Source organism: Ranitomeya imitator, chromosome 5 (genome assembly GCF_032444005.1).
Source record: "Ranitomeya imitator isolate aRanImi1 chromosome 5, aRanImi1.pri, whole genome shotgun sequence".
Classification (NCBI taxonomy): domain Eukaryota; kingdom Metazoa; phylum Chordata; class Amphibia; order Anura; family Dendrobatidae; genus Ranitomeya; species Ranitomeya imitator.
In genome coordinates, this window is record NC_091286.1 from 535,386,012 (window position 1) to 535,398,016 (window position 12,005).

General features: G+C 46.0%; 1 protein-coding gene across 2 annotated transcripts in view; it reads right to left on the reverse strand.

Annotated features, from left to right (window-relative positions):
- Positions 1-12,005, reverse strand: part of PLOD2 (procollagen-lysine,2-oxoglutarate 5-dioxygenase 2) — a 267,967-nt gene that overhangs the window by 122,527 nt on the left and 133,435 nt on the right. For both annotated transcript variants that reach the window (XM_069727592.1, XM_069727591.1), the window contains exon 5: positions 907-1,019. In XM_069727592.1, coding sequence (XP_069583693.1) covers positions 907-1,019 — 113 coding nt within the window. The remainder of the gene's footprint in view (positions 1-906; positions 1,020-12,005) is intronic.

Genomic DNA, 12,005 nt, shown 5'->3' on the forward strand with positions numbered 1-12,005 from the left:
ACAAGCACTGATCCAGAACTGTCACTTAAAGCTGAGTGACCGCCCCAAGAAAGGAAAAGAACTTTAAGTGCAGTTTACTGAAGAAGACATGTTGAGAAATACCCCTAAAAGGGATGGTCTCATACATACAGACACTTAATAATAATCACCTATCCACAGAAAAAGGATAAAAATATGATTGCTCCGAGTCCAGCTGCAATGACCCTCAACTATTCTCAGACTGGAAGTGAATTGTGAATGCTGAAAAAACATATGACATATGGTTTAGTCCAAAGTAGTATTCCTAAGGTGAGGGCTTCTTCTCTTTTCAGTGTTGCTTGTGTAGATGTATACACACAGCAGATAATCACTGGAGCGTGAGGGGAGAGCTCTCCATGAATACATCATAAACTAAAGGTCCTAATTCATTAAGACCAGCAATTTTTGAGGGGACGTGTTGGAGTCACATGCTCCCGACTCATTAAAAGGCACACACCACATAATGAATCAAGCTCATCTGACAAGTGGTATGTGCCTCGCCAAAAACCCTACTCCTTCCAGGGACTGGAGTAAAATTTCTGACGTAAGGATTTAGACAACCTGTAGAGCTACACACCTGTCTTATTCCACCTCACCTGGGGAAAACGGACATGAAAACGCCAAAAGTTGCAATATTTTTGCACAACTGTATTTTGCAACTTTTCAAAGCGTTTAAGGGCATAATTCTGGAGTAATTACTTTGATGAATCAAGGCCTGCGTGTCTGTGTAGGTTTCCTTTTTATTTTTAAACATTCCAAGGAGTCAAACACCACAGCATTTTTGTGCCCATTTTGACAGCTGAGTACAGGCGTATAGCTACGAAAGACTGAAAACAAATTATAAGTCATTCAACAAAAACAGAGGTGCCAGTGCCTTTGGTTTCTTACCCTTTGGAGTTGGTCTATGTAAATTTTAGTATAAAAGAGTTGATCATCGTCATTGTCTTGTAATGTCCATTGCTGAACAATTTGCTGTACATTTGATAAATATCCAATAAATCCTGAAATTAAAAACACATATCATTGCCGCCACATATTACAAAGATCTCTGCATTCTATAAATTCACAGTTGCATTTTATTAAGTCCATTTGTAATAATTATTAGTCCAAAAAATACTGTATTCAAAATGATTAAAGACTTGTTAACATGTCCTTATTCAGCATGCATCAGGATAAAGAGTCAAATCCGCATCAAAATATATGGATCTTGCTACTCATTTCCCTGTAGGAAACTTCCCTACTCAAAGGGTATTCTCAATTTTGGAAGCTATCCCCTATCCTTGAGACAGGGGATAACTTCCTGATCACTGCGGGTCAAACTGAAGAGCCCCATACAAAGAGCAATGATCGACCATGCGCACTGTCGATCCATTTATTCTTATGGGAGTGCGGAAAACCAGCTGTGCTTTGCCATCCTCAGTGGTCTCATTAGAAATTAATAGAGTTAGCATGATCGACCAATGCTCTGTTCATAAGCAAATCTTGAAGGCCCTCTGTTCTTGCCATCGGTGTTCCCAGCAGCCATACCCCAGCGAGAGGGAATAAACTTGAGGATACCCCTATAAGATAGCAAAACAGGCGAATATCATGATCTTTATGTTTAACTTTTACTTTGTGGGGTTTTTTCCCCAAATTTAATTCTGGGCAGCGGATTTTTGCCTTCCAGATGAGCTACAAGCAAATTGCAAAAATTTGGAATCAACTCAAAGAAAAGGACAAAATCACAGAACGATGTCTCAAATTTTTTTTTAAATATTTTTTTGGGTTGCAAATTTTTCTTGTTTTGCAGGGTACAGCCAGGCCTTTTAATTTTGGCTTAGGGAACTGGGATGTCTGTTCATATAGGCTGCTCCTATATAGTGCTGATCTAATAATATGGTGGTCATTAAAAGGCTTTAAACCAGATACTCTGCACTACTTCCCTACTACTACCACTTGCTGCGCACTCTGCACTTTATAGTAAGTACCGTTATATATATACATGGAGTGATGTCTCTGCTTTGGGATGGGTCCAGTGACAAGCTAGAGATATGTGACCTAGTGGTGCAAGGCAGTTATAAAGGGAATATACCCTGGCTATAACTATGGATATATTGATAGGTAATTGGATATTAGGTGGGAGGTACGGGGGCAGTGTGCCTGAAGGTTCATGAATTTCTACATGGTTGTTATCTGACATACACTTGTCAATCTTTTTAATGGTTTTCATAATAAAGATGATATTTAAATTGTATTGGACTGGTACATCGTTTATTCCCTAGTGGAATGTTTTTGTTGCTATTTTGATGTGTCCACTTTTTACTAAGTATCCACAAAGGGGTCTATGATTTACATTATTTGTAATATTGGATACGGTTTATAATCCCCCATAATATGTGGTTGTGTTGGTGGTTTCTTTACACATATTTGTGTAAGGGCTCATACCCATATCTATGAAAAAAAAAAGTTTCGATATCCGGACAAAAAAACAAAAACGGATGAGTGTCATGCGAGTACAATGCAATTTTTCTCACATAGCATCTATATGGCACGAGTATGCAATGCATATTTTTCTCTGCAACTATTTCTCTACAATAATTTACAGGACCATTTACAGTGTTCTATGCCACAGAATGGTAAGGTATCTGTAAAATACGGACTGCATACGGATGGTCCATATGCCGTGTGATTTTCTCTCTCGTACCCATTGACTTGCATTGGCGAATCTCGTCCGAGATACCCAGCAAATCACAGCATGCTGCAATTTTTTTCTTAGTCCGATTTCAGCTGAGAAAAACAAAAATCACAAATGAGATGCAACCCATAGAATAACATTCTTCAGAGTGTAATCCGATTTTTTTCTCGGATTGCACTCGTCCGTTTTTCTCGCAAATGAGTATGAGCCCTAGCTGGTGCCCTATACATGGCTTGCCCATATTAATTTGTAATACTAAACCGAAACTACTCCCTCAATGAATTGTCGGTGTGTGAGTAGTTGTTTCAACAGTATTTTGCACTTGTGCTGTCTCCGCACTTATTACAGGGGAATGCTGTATCTTGTAGAGCATTAGCATAATTACCGGAGTTGATATAGAGGTCTGCCTTATTCCAAGGAATTTTTTTAAATTTTCAAAAAATCTCAAAATAGAATCTGCAGTAAATCCAGCATGCGTGGAAACACGCCTGCAAAATGTGCTTCATAAAAACCTTAAGTGGTGCTTGAAAGTTTGTGAATACTTTAGAATTTTCCATATTTCTGCATAAACTTGCCCTAAAACTTCAAACTTTCACAAAAGTCCTAAAACTACATAAAAAAAGCCTGAATTAAACAATGGGAGTCAAAAATATTAGACCTTGTCATTTTAAAAATGAGAAAAATGATTGCATATGACTAAGTGGAAAAAAGTATGTGAACCCTTATAATTAGCAGATCATTTGAAGGTGAAATTAGAGTCTGGGGTTTTTAGTCAACAAGTTATTTATGAAAATCTGATTGTTTGTGGAAATCCATCATGGCTCAAGGAAGTAGACTTCAGAGGACCTCAGAAGATGAGTCAATTATGTTCATCAGGCTGGAAAAGGCAACAAAACCAACTCTAATAGAGAACACATTCTTTTGCCACTCAAAGAAGATATTTTTGATAATTTTCCTCATTAATACGTTTTAACGACAAATTTATGCAGAAATATGGAAAATTTGGATGGGTTCACAAACTTTAGAGCATCTGTTAGGGGTCGAGTTCCCGCCTCTGCACAGGGGAAATCTCGGGCCATCTCCGCTGCTGTCTCCCATTCTTCTCCTGCCGCAGTGGAGACGTCAGTCCCAGCGTCTCGGTCAGTCTGACTCTGTGCAAAGAGTTACTGCTGCTTTTCCCGCTTCTGCCATTGAAGTCAGTACTGGTCAGCGGCGAGCCCAGAGTAAGATCTCTCAGTGGAGATCGAGGGTCACATGTTCAGATACTGCAGCTAAAGCCATTGGTCCTTCAGGAAGGTCCTGTAGGTGCTCAGGCTCTGTGGCAGCCTCTCATTGGTCCTTCTAGGAAGGTCCTGTACGTGCTGCAACTATTTAAGACACACATGGCCGCACGGCCATGCGCTAGTATCTTTCTATGTTATGTACTTTGCGCCAGTGTGGTCATGTAAGTTTGTGTTCAGTGACCTGGCTAAAATAAGCCCCTAGAATGCTGGCACCTCCGGTGAGGAGTTTTGTGTGCATGCATGACCACTGACTGCTCTCAGTTGGGTAGTTAGCCTGTGCCTCTGTGAAGTCTAACAGGGCACAGTGCTTTGCTTTCACGGCTACTTTGTGAAATAACAGAGTTAGTTCATACCACCATATAGTGCCGCCATTTGCTAGCAGCAGGTTCTCCTGCACGGTGGACCCCAGGCTGTGAACGCATAAATTTCAATAAAACATCTATATTTACTCGGTGCGTTCCGCTAGCCCTAACAGCATCCATGTGGGTCTTCTTCATCCATATTTATTTATGCAGAATGAATTTTAAAATACATCATCCACTTGTTTATTTCATCATTAGATTTTTTTTTTAAAACAGAACAATACAACTCACTGCAATATAGTAATACTATGGGTAATGAAAATTGCTAGCAAATTAATGCAAGATCCAAGCTGCTAATATTTGAGCTTTACGGAATAAAGGGATAATATGTCAGGATCTCCAAATAGTCAAATGGAGCCTGATAAACCAAGTCAGGCAGCCATGAAAACCTTTATGTCTCAGTTTGCTCTGACCTTTTCTCTGAGACTGAAGCGATTGCAGACTGTGCACTTATGAACGGATCACTGTGCATGTCCATGGAACTAGGCTTTTGTTTAGACTTGACAGAGATCCAAACCTAGCTTAGCTCTTCCTGTCCAACAAAAAGGTGGCAATTAAAGGGGAACTTGGTAATTTGCAAGTATAGCTCCATTCTTCAGAATGGAGATAATTACAGAAAGTGGAAGCAATATGTTAGCCAAGTATTGTAATTAAGATCCTGTTCTTCTGTCGGTTCATGGCACCTTATGGACCTTCAAACATAATTTGCATGAGGGAAGCTAAGGAAAATAAAACCATAGCTCAAAACATTACAATGAATGGAAGCTTACCAAAACTCAACAATAACCTTTTGTCTGGAAATACAAGCTAAAAAGTCTTATTGCATTTAAACAAACAGAAGTTGTTCGATAGCAAAAACTTCTATAAAAAGCCAAGATTAACAATGTACTCTGACGAAACAAAAAATCCAGAAATACAAGGGGGTATGCAAAAAAAAACCATGAGTCTTCTGGAGGGTGGAGAGCTTGTAGTATGGGCTTCCACGTCTATGTGAACATTTGTAGAGTCAGAATGCCGAAAGTCGTTTACAGCCATCATGAGTAATATACAGGTTTATGAACAATTCTTCCATTTTAAACGAGGTGAAAAGTCTATTTATCATCAACCTAGTTCCAATGTATCCTTTATCCACACGGACTGATAAAATGTAATGAAACGTCATCATGGCATTCTGGAAAATCGCCATTGACCCATTTATGAAATGAGGCATTTCATTAAGTTTCGATCGACAAATTTTAACTGTGGGATTGGTCATGAAAGACGTTGCAGAAAATATTAGTGCTTTGCAACAATCGTTTATCATTAGTGTTGAGCATTCCGATACCGCAAGTATCGGGTATCGGCCGATATTTGCGGTATCGGAATTCCGATACTGAATTCCGATACTTCCCGCGTATCGGATACCGGAATCGGAAGTTCCCAGAATTCAAATTGAACGCAGCAGCCAATGAGGAATGAATGAAAGTGTGGGCACATCCTGTTTAGCATGGTGGGCATGTAAGTACTGGCAAGGCTTGGATTGGCTGCTGAAATGATGTCACTCTGCACTATAAAAAAGCGCTGCCGCCATTTTGCGCTCACTCTGCTGTGATTTCAGTTAGGGACAGGACGCTGTGTTCTAACTGAGGGCCAGTTGAGCTTGCTAATTGCTTTATTTTCCTTTCCAAAGGCTAATTTAGCAAAACGCTGTGTGTTCTTCACTGTTCACCTTGCTCTTGCCTTGCAGCGCTGTTTTAACAGCGTTCTGCAAGGTCTCTGTGTGTGTGTGTGCAGCTCACTCTGTAGTCTGTGTGCAGCCATATACCCGGTTGTATTCAGCTCAGGGGGGGGTTCACACTGCCTCACACAGTTGTTCTTTTTTGCTCTTAGTGCAGCCTGCTGCACATTTTTCTCAAATTTCCTATTAGTGTTTTTCCACCAGTCTCCAGCTCTATTGTGGAAAAACACTACATAGGATAACCTAGAGGGGGGTTTTTGGGCCTTGCAGCGCCGTTTACGGCTGTCTGCACGGTCTCCGTGTGAGCCCAGCTCGCCCTGTAGTCTGTGTGCAGCCATAGCCGGTTGGATTCAGCTCAGGGTTCGTTACTGGCTCATACCTTGAGAAAAATTTTCCTTTTTTTGAAATAGTGCAGCCTGTTTAAAATTTGAAAAAAAAAATTCCTATTAGTGTCTTTCCACTCGTATCCAGCTAAATAGTGGAAAAACACTATATAGGATAACCTAGAGGAGGGTTTTTTGGCCTTGCAGCGCCGTTTACGGCTGTCTGCACGGTCTCCGTGTGAGCCCAGCTCACCCTGTAGTCTGTGTGCAGCCATAGCCGGTTGGATTCAGCTCAGGGTTCGTTACTGGCTCATACCTTGAGAAAAATTTTCCTTTTTTTGAAATAGTGCAGCCTGTTTAAAATTTGAAAAAAAAAAAATTCCTATTAGTGTCTTTCCACCAGTCTCCAGCTCAATTGTGGAAAAACACTACATAGGATAACCTAGAGGGTTTTTTTGGGGCCTTGCAGCGCCGTTTACGGCTGTCTGCACGGTCTCTGTGTGAGCGCAGCTCGCCCTGTAGTCTGTGTGCAGCCATAGCCGGTTGGATTCAGCTCAGGGTGCGTTACTGCCTCATACCTTGAAAAACAATTTCCTTTTTTTCAAATAGTGCAGCCAGTTTAAAATTTGAAAAAAAAAATTCCTATTAGTGTCTTTCCACTTGTATCCAGCTAAATAGTGGAAAAACACTATATAGGATAACCTAGAGGAGGGTTTTTTGGCCTTGCAGCGCCGTTTACGGCTGTCTGCACGGTCTCCGTGTGATTTAAACTAGCTCTGTAGCCCGATCTGCACCAAAAAAAAGGTTAAGTTCACCAAACACAACTTAACACTTGTGTAGGCCACATTTGAAAAATAATAAAGTTTAGTCCACAATTTACAACATTAGTGTTTCTTACACCTGTTAGGAGGAGCATTACAGGAATAAGCACACTAAGGCCTTAGTACTTTTCTGCTTATCTTTATCTGTCAACCAAGATGAAGAGGGCAGGGAGTAAGGCACGTGGGCGTGGGCGCGGAGCAGGGAGAGGACGTGGTGATTCTGTGCCTGCTGCGGGCGCCGGTGACTCGTCGTCACTCAGTTTCAGCAGGGAACAGTCCTTCATGCGCAGCTTTGTCGGAGAGCGCCGTGCACCGCTGCTGCGTGAAGACCAAATTGAAGCCGTTGTCGGGTGGATGGCAGCTAACGCCTCGGCATCGACTTCAGTTAGTGCCACATCCTCTCAGGCACAGAGCACTGGAGAGCAGCCATCTGTCTCTTCACCACCTGCCAAATTGGCCAGGCAGTCAGAGAGCCCAGGACAGGAGCCGTCTCTACTTCTGTTCTCTGAATCTCTTGGCTTGGAAACAGGGGGCCAGCCAAGCAGCATTGGAGAAATGGAAGAAGAGGCAGTGTGCAGTGATGCCCAACACCTTTTTCTCTCTGACTCTGAAGAGGCAGGTGGGCCAGTGCCTCCGGTGACCACAGCGCAGTACGCATCTGATGATGAAACTCAGGTGCCGCTTTCTCGTGCGTACTGTGCTGCTGAGACTACCCAGGAGGAGCAGTTGGTGGCAGAGGGTAGTGGAGATGATGAGGTCCTTGACCCATCGTGGCGTGAGGAACAGGAAGGTGGTCGGAGCAGCTCAGAGGAAGAGCTTCCTCTTACGGGCCAAAGAGGGAGAGGGAGGGGGAAGACTGCGGAGCCTGTAGCCTCCACTTTGGCACCCGTTAGGAGCCTGTCTCTTTCCAAAGCCAAAAAGGGCGCTCCCAAGACTTGCAGTGCCTGGTCCTTTTTTGACACAGTTGCAGATGACATTTGTTTTGTCAAATGCAAGCTGTGTCATCAGAAAGTAAAAAGAGGGAAAAATGTCAGCAACCTCAATACCACAAATATGTGGAAACATGTGCGGACCAGGCACGCGGTGGAGTTACAGAAACACACTGAAGATGTAGGCCAACCAACAGCGGCAGCTACCACCTCTTCAGCTCGTGTTGCCTCTTCCTCCAGCTCACGCACAGCTGGTTTGGCTTCCTCCCAGAGACCTTGTGTAATTCCACCCACAGCACCACCTTCCCAGTCATCCTCACACTCCCAGTCTACTCTACAGCCATCGGTAGTACAGGCATGGGAGAAAAGGCGGGCATTCTCGGCCAACCACCCCCGAGCACAGGCTCTGAATGCAGGCATTGCCAAACTGTTGTCCCTGGAAATGCTCTCGTTCAGGCTGGTGGAGACTGACAGCTTCCGTGACTTGATGGCATTGGCAGTCCCACAGTACAAGGTGCCCAGCCGCTTTTACTTCAGCAGGCAGGCTGTCCCTGCCCTGCACAGGCATGTTGAGGCAAACATAAAACATGCGCTACTGAACGCCGTCAGTAGCAAGGTCCACCTCACCACCGATGCGTGGACCAGTCAGCATGGACAGGGGCGATATGTTTCCCTCACTGCCCATTGGGTTAATGTTGTTGAGCCAGGTACAGATCGTGCGAGTGGCGCAGGACGTGTCCTGCCCACTCCAAGGATTGCAGGAATCCAGTCTGTACGCATCGACTCCTCCTCTTACACCAGTTCCTCTGATTCCTCTCTGCAGGATCCGTCACAGTCCACCCCCACATGGACCCGTGAACGTTTACCTATGACCGACATGAGCACAGCCGTGGCCAAACGTCAGCAGGCCGTCTTGAAACTAGTTTCATTGGGGCATCGAAGCCACACAGCGCAGGAGCTCTGGAATGCCATAAAGCAGGAGAGCGATGTGTGGTTACTGCCAGCGAATCTCCAGCCAGGCATGGTAGTGTGTGACAATGGCCGAAATCTGGTGGCAGCTTTGGCCCTTGGCAACCTCACTCACATCCCATGTCTGGCACATGTGCTCAATTTGGTTGTGCAGAGTTTTCTGAGGGACTATCCGGATCTTGATGCCCTACTGCACAAGGTCCGCCTAGAGTGTGCTCACTTGCGGCGTTCCAGCTTGGCCAGATCCCGCATTGCTGCTCTGCAGCGCCGATTCCGCCTTCCGGAACACCGCATCATATGTGACCTACCTACCCGGTGGAATTCCACGTTACATATGTTGGAGCGGTTGTGTGAGCAGCAGCAAGCAGTTATGGAGTACCAGCTGCATCAGGCGCAAAGAAGTCGCAGTCAGCGCCGATCAGACTTCACAACCACAGAGTGGGCCACTATGAAGGACGTCTGCCAGGTTTTGCGTCCTTTTGATTATTCCACGCGGATGGCAAGTGCAGATGATGCACTAGTCAGCATGACTGTCCCCCTTATCTGCCTGCTTCAGCAAACTTTGCAAGGGTTAAGGGATGATGTGGTGGAAGAGGTGGAGGATGAGGAGTCACCTTTTCCATCAGCTTCTGGAGAGTCAGCGCCACGTGGTTCCTCACAAAGGGGTACGCAGGGGCCAATTTGTGAGGAGGATGAGGAGGAGTCAATGGAGGAGGAAGAGCTCCGTCCAGAGGAGGGAGCGACACAATTGTCCAGTGGTCAGTGTGTACAGCGAGGGTGGGGTGATGACGAGCGGGCAGAGATCATGTCTCAAGCAGGGGACAGCGTTTCTGGGCCGGTTGGCACTCTGCAGCACATGGTGGATTTCATGCTGCAGTGCCTGAGAAACGACCGCCGCATCGACCACATTCTCAACATGCCTGATTATTGGGTGTTCACCCTCCTCGATCCTCGCTACCGGGACAACGTCCAAAACCTCATCCCTGCGTTGACCCGGGAGCGTAAATTGCGGGAGTACCACGACACACTGGTGAATTCCATCATCTTCTCCTGTCCAACTGAGAGGAGTGCTGCTAGTGCTTTACAAAGCAGCTCAGTGCGTCGAGGCAGTGGGGGAGGCTCTGCCCAAAGAGGGAGCAGAAGCAGTGCCTCTGCCCAAGGCAAGCCCAGTATGGCACAACTCTGGCACACTTTTGTGTGCCCGCCCCAAATGTCTACACCATCACCGGCGGCTCCAGTCAGCAGGAGGCAACGGTTCCGTCAGATGGTGACAGACTACATGGCTTGCCCTCTTACTGTACTCCCAGACGGCTCTTCCCCGTTCAAGTTTTGGGTCTCTAAGCTGGATACATGGCCAGAGCTAAGCCAGTATGCATTGGAGGTGCTGGCTTGCCCTGCGGCTAGTGTCTTATCGGAACGTGTCTTTAGTGCCGCAGGTGGTGTACTAACAGACCGTCGCATGCGACTATCCTCCGATAACGTTGACCGGCTTACTTTCCTGAAAATTAACCAGGCCTGGATCTCGCAGGAATTTGCCACTCCTCTGCCTGATTAAGTAATTGGGTGTCATCCAGGTCTCCTGCTGTGTTCATCTTTCTACCACCTGAACTGCTATTCCTGGGCTCCAACACCGCCAGTTGCGGCTCAGAAGTGCAGGCTGCACAGTAAAAACATACGACCCAGTGTTATTGGGTTTCAGTAACGTCAGCTGATCCCCAGCTGTGTAGCCGGCAATGTGTCCTGCGACCGCCACGCTGGCACAACAACCTAAATGTAAGGGAACCTGTCCCCCCCCCCCCGTCGTTTGTTACTGAAAGAGCCATCTTGTGCAGCAGTAATGCTGCACAAGGAAAAGGTAGCTCTTTTTTTTTAGCTCTTTGCACACGCAGAACTTAACACTTATAAAATGTGTTCACTGATACCGTTATACCGTCCCGGAGCTGGGACTTTCCTTCGTAATGTGACGCAGCACAGCCGTCATTCCTACCCCCTTGGTGCCATGCGCTGCCTCCTCAGCGTTGTTTTAAGCTGTCACGGAGCCTGCGCTGTTCTGTTATCCCTTGGGCATGCCCTATTTGCGCTGCCTGTCTTCTGACATAATTTGGTGTCAGGCTGGCTGCGCCTGTGTGGCCGCGGTGCCCGAGATCCCGCCTCGCAGTGTCTTCTGATTGAGTCACACTGCGGGCCTGGGATCCATGGGCATGCGCAGTGCATATCTTCCCCTCGGGCTCTCGCTCATTTCCCTCCGCCTTCTTTAGACTGTGCGCCGTCAGCTGATCCCTAGCATGCCACGGCCGTGACACCGCACAGTCTGAAGAAGAGGGAAGGAGGGGAGTGAGAGTCGAGGTTATGCACTGTGCATGCCCATGGTTCCAAGGCCCGCAGTGGGATTACGTTAGATGAGACTGCGAGGTGGGATCTGGAGCAGCGTGGATGCACAGGCACTGACAGCCTGACACCAAATTATGTCAGAAGACAGGCAGCGCTAATTGGGCATGGCCAAGGGCTAACAGAACAGCGCAGGCTCCATGACAGCTTAAAACAACGCTGAGGAGGCAGCGCACGGCATCAAGGGGATAGGAATGACAGCTGTGCTGTGTCCCATTACGAAGGAAATTCGCACCTCCGGAACGGTTTAACGGTATAAAGGGACACATTTTTAGTGTTTACTTCGGTGTTTGCAAGGAGCATAATTAAAAGAGCAACCTTTTCCTTTTGCATCCTTAGTGCTGCACAACATGGCTCTTTCAGCTACAAACGTCTTGGGGGGGGGGGGGGTTAAAGGTTTCCTTTCAACTTGCTCCAATCAGGCTTCGGCCTACACTCTGTTCCTCTGCTCCTCCTGCTGTCCCTGGGCTCTAACACCGCCAGTTGGTGCCTGGAAGTGCTATGTGCACAGTCAACAGTCG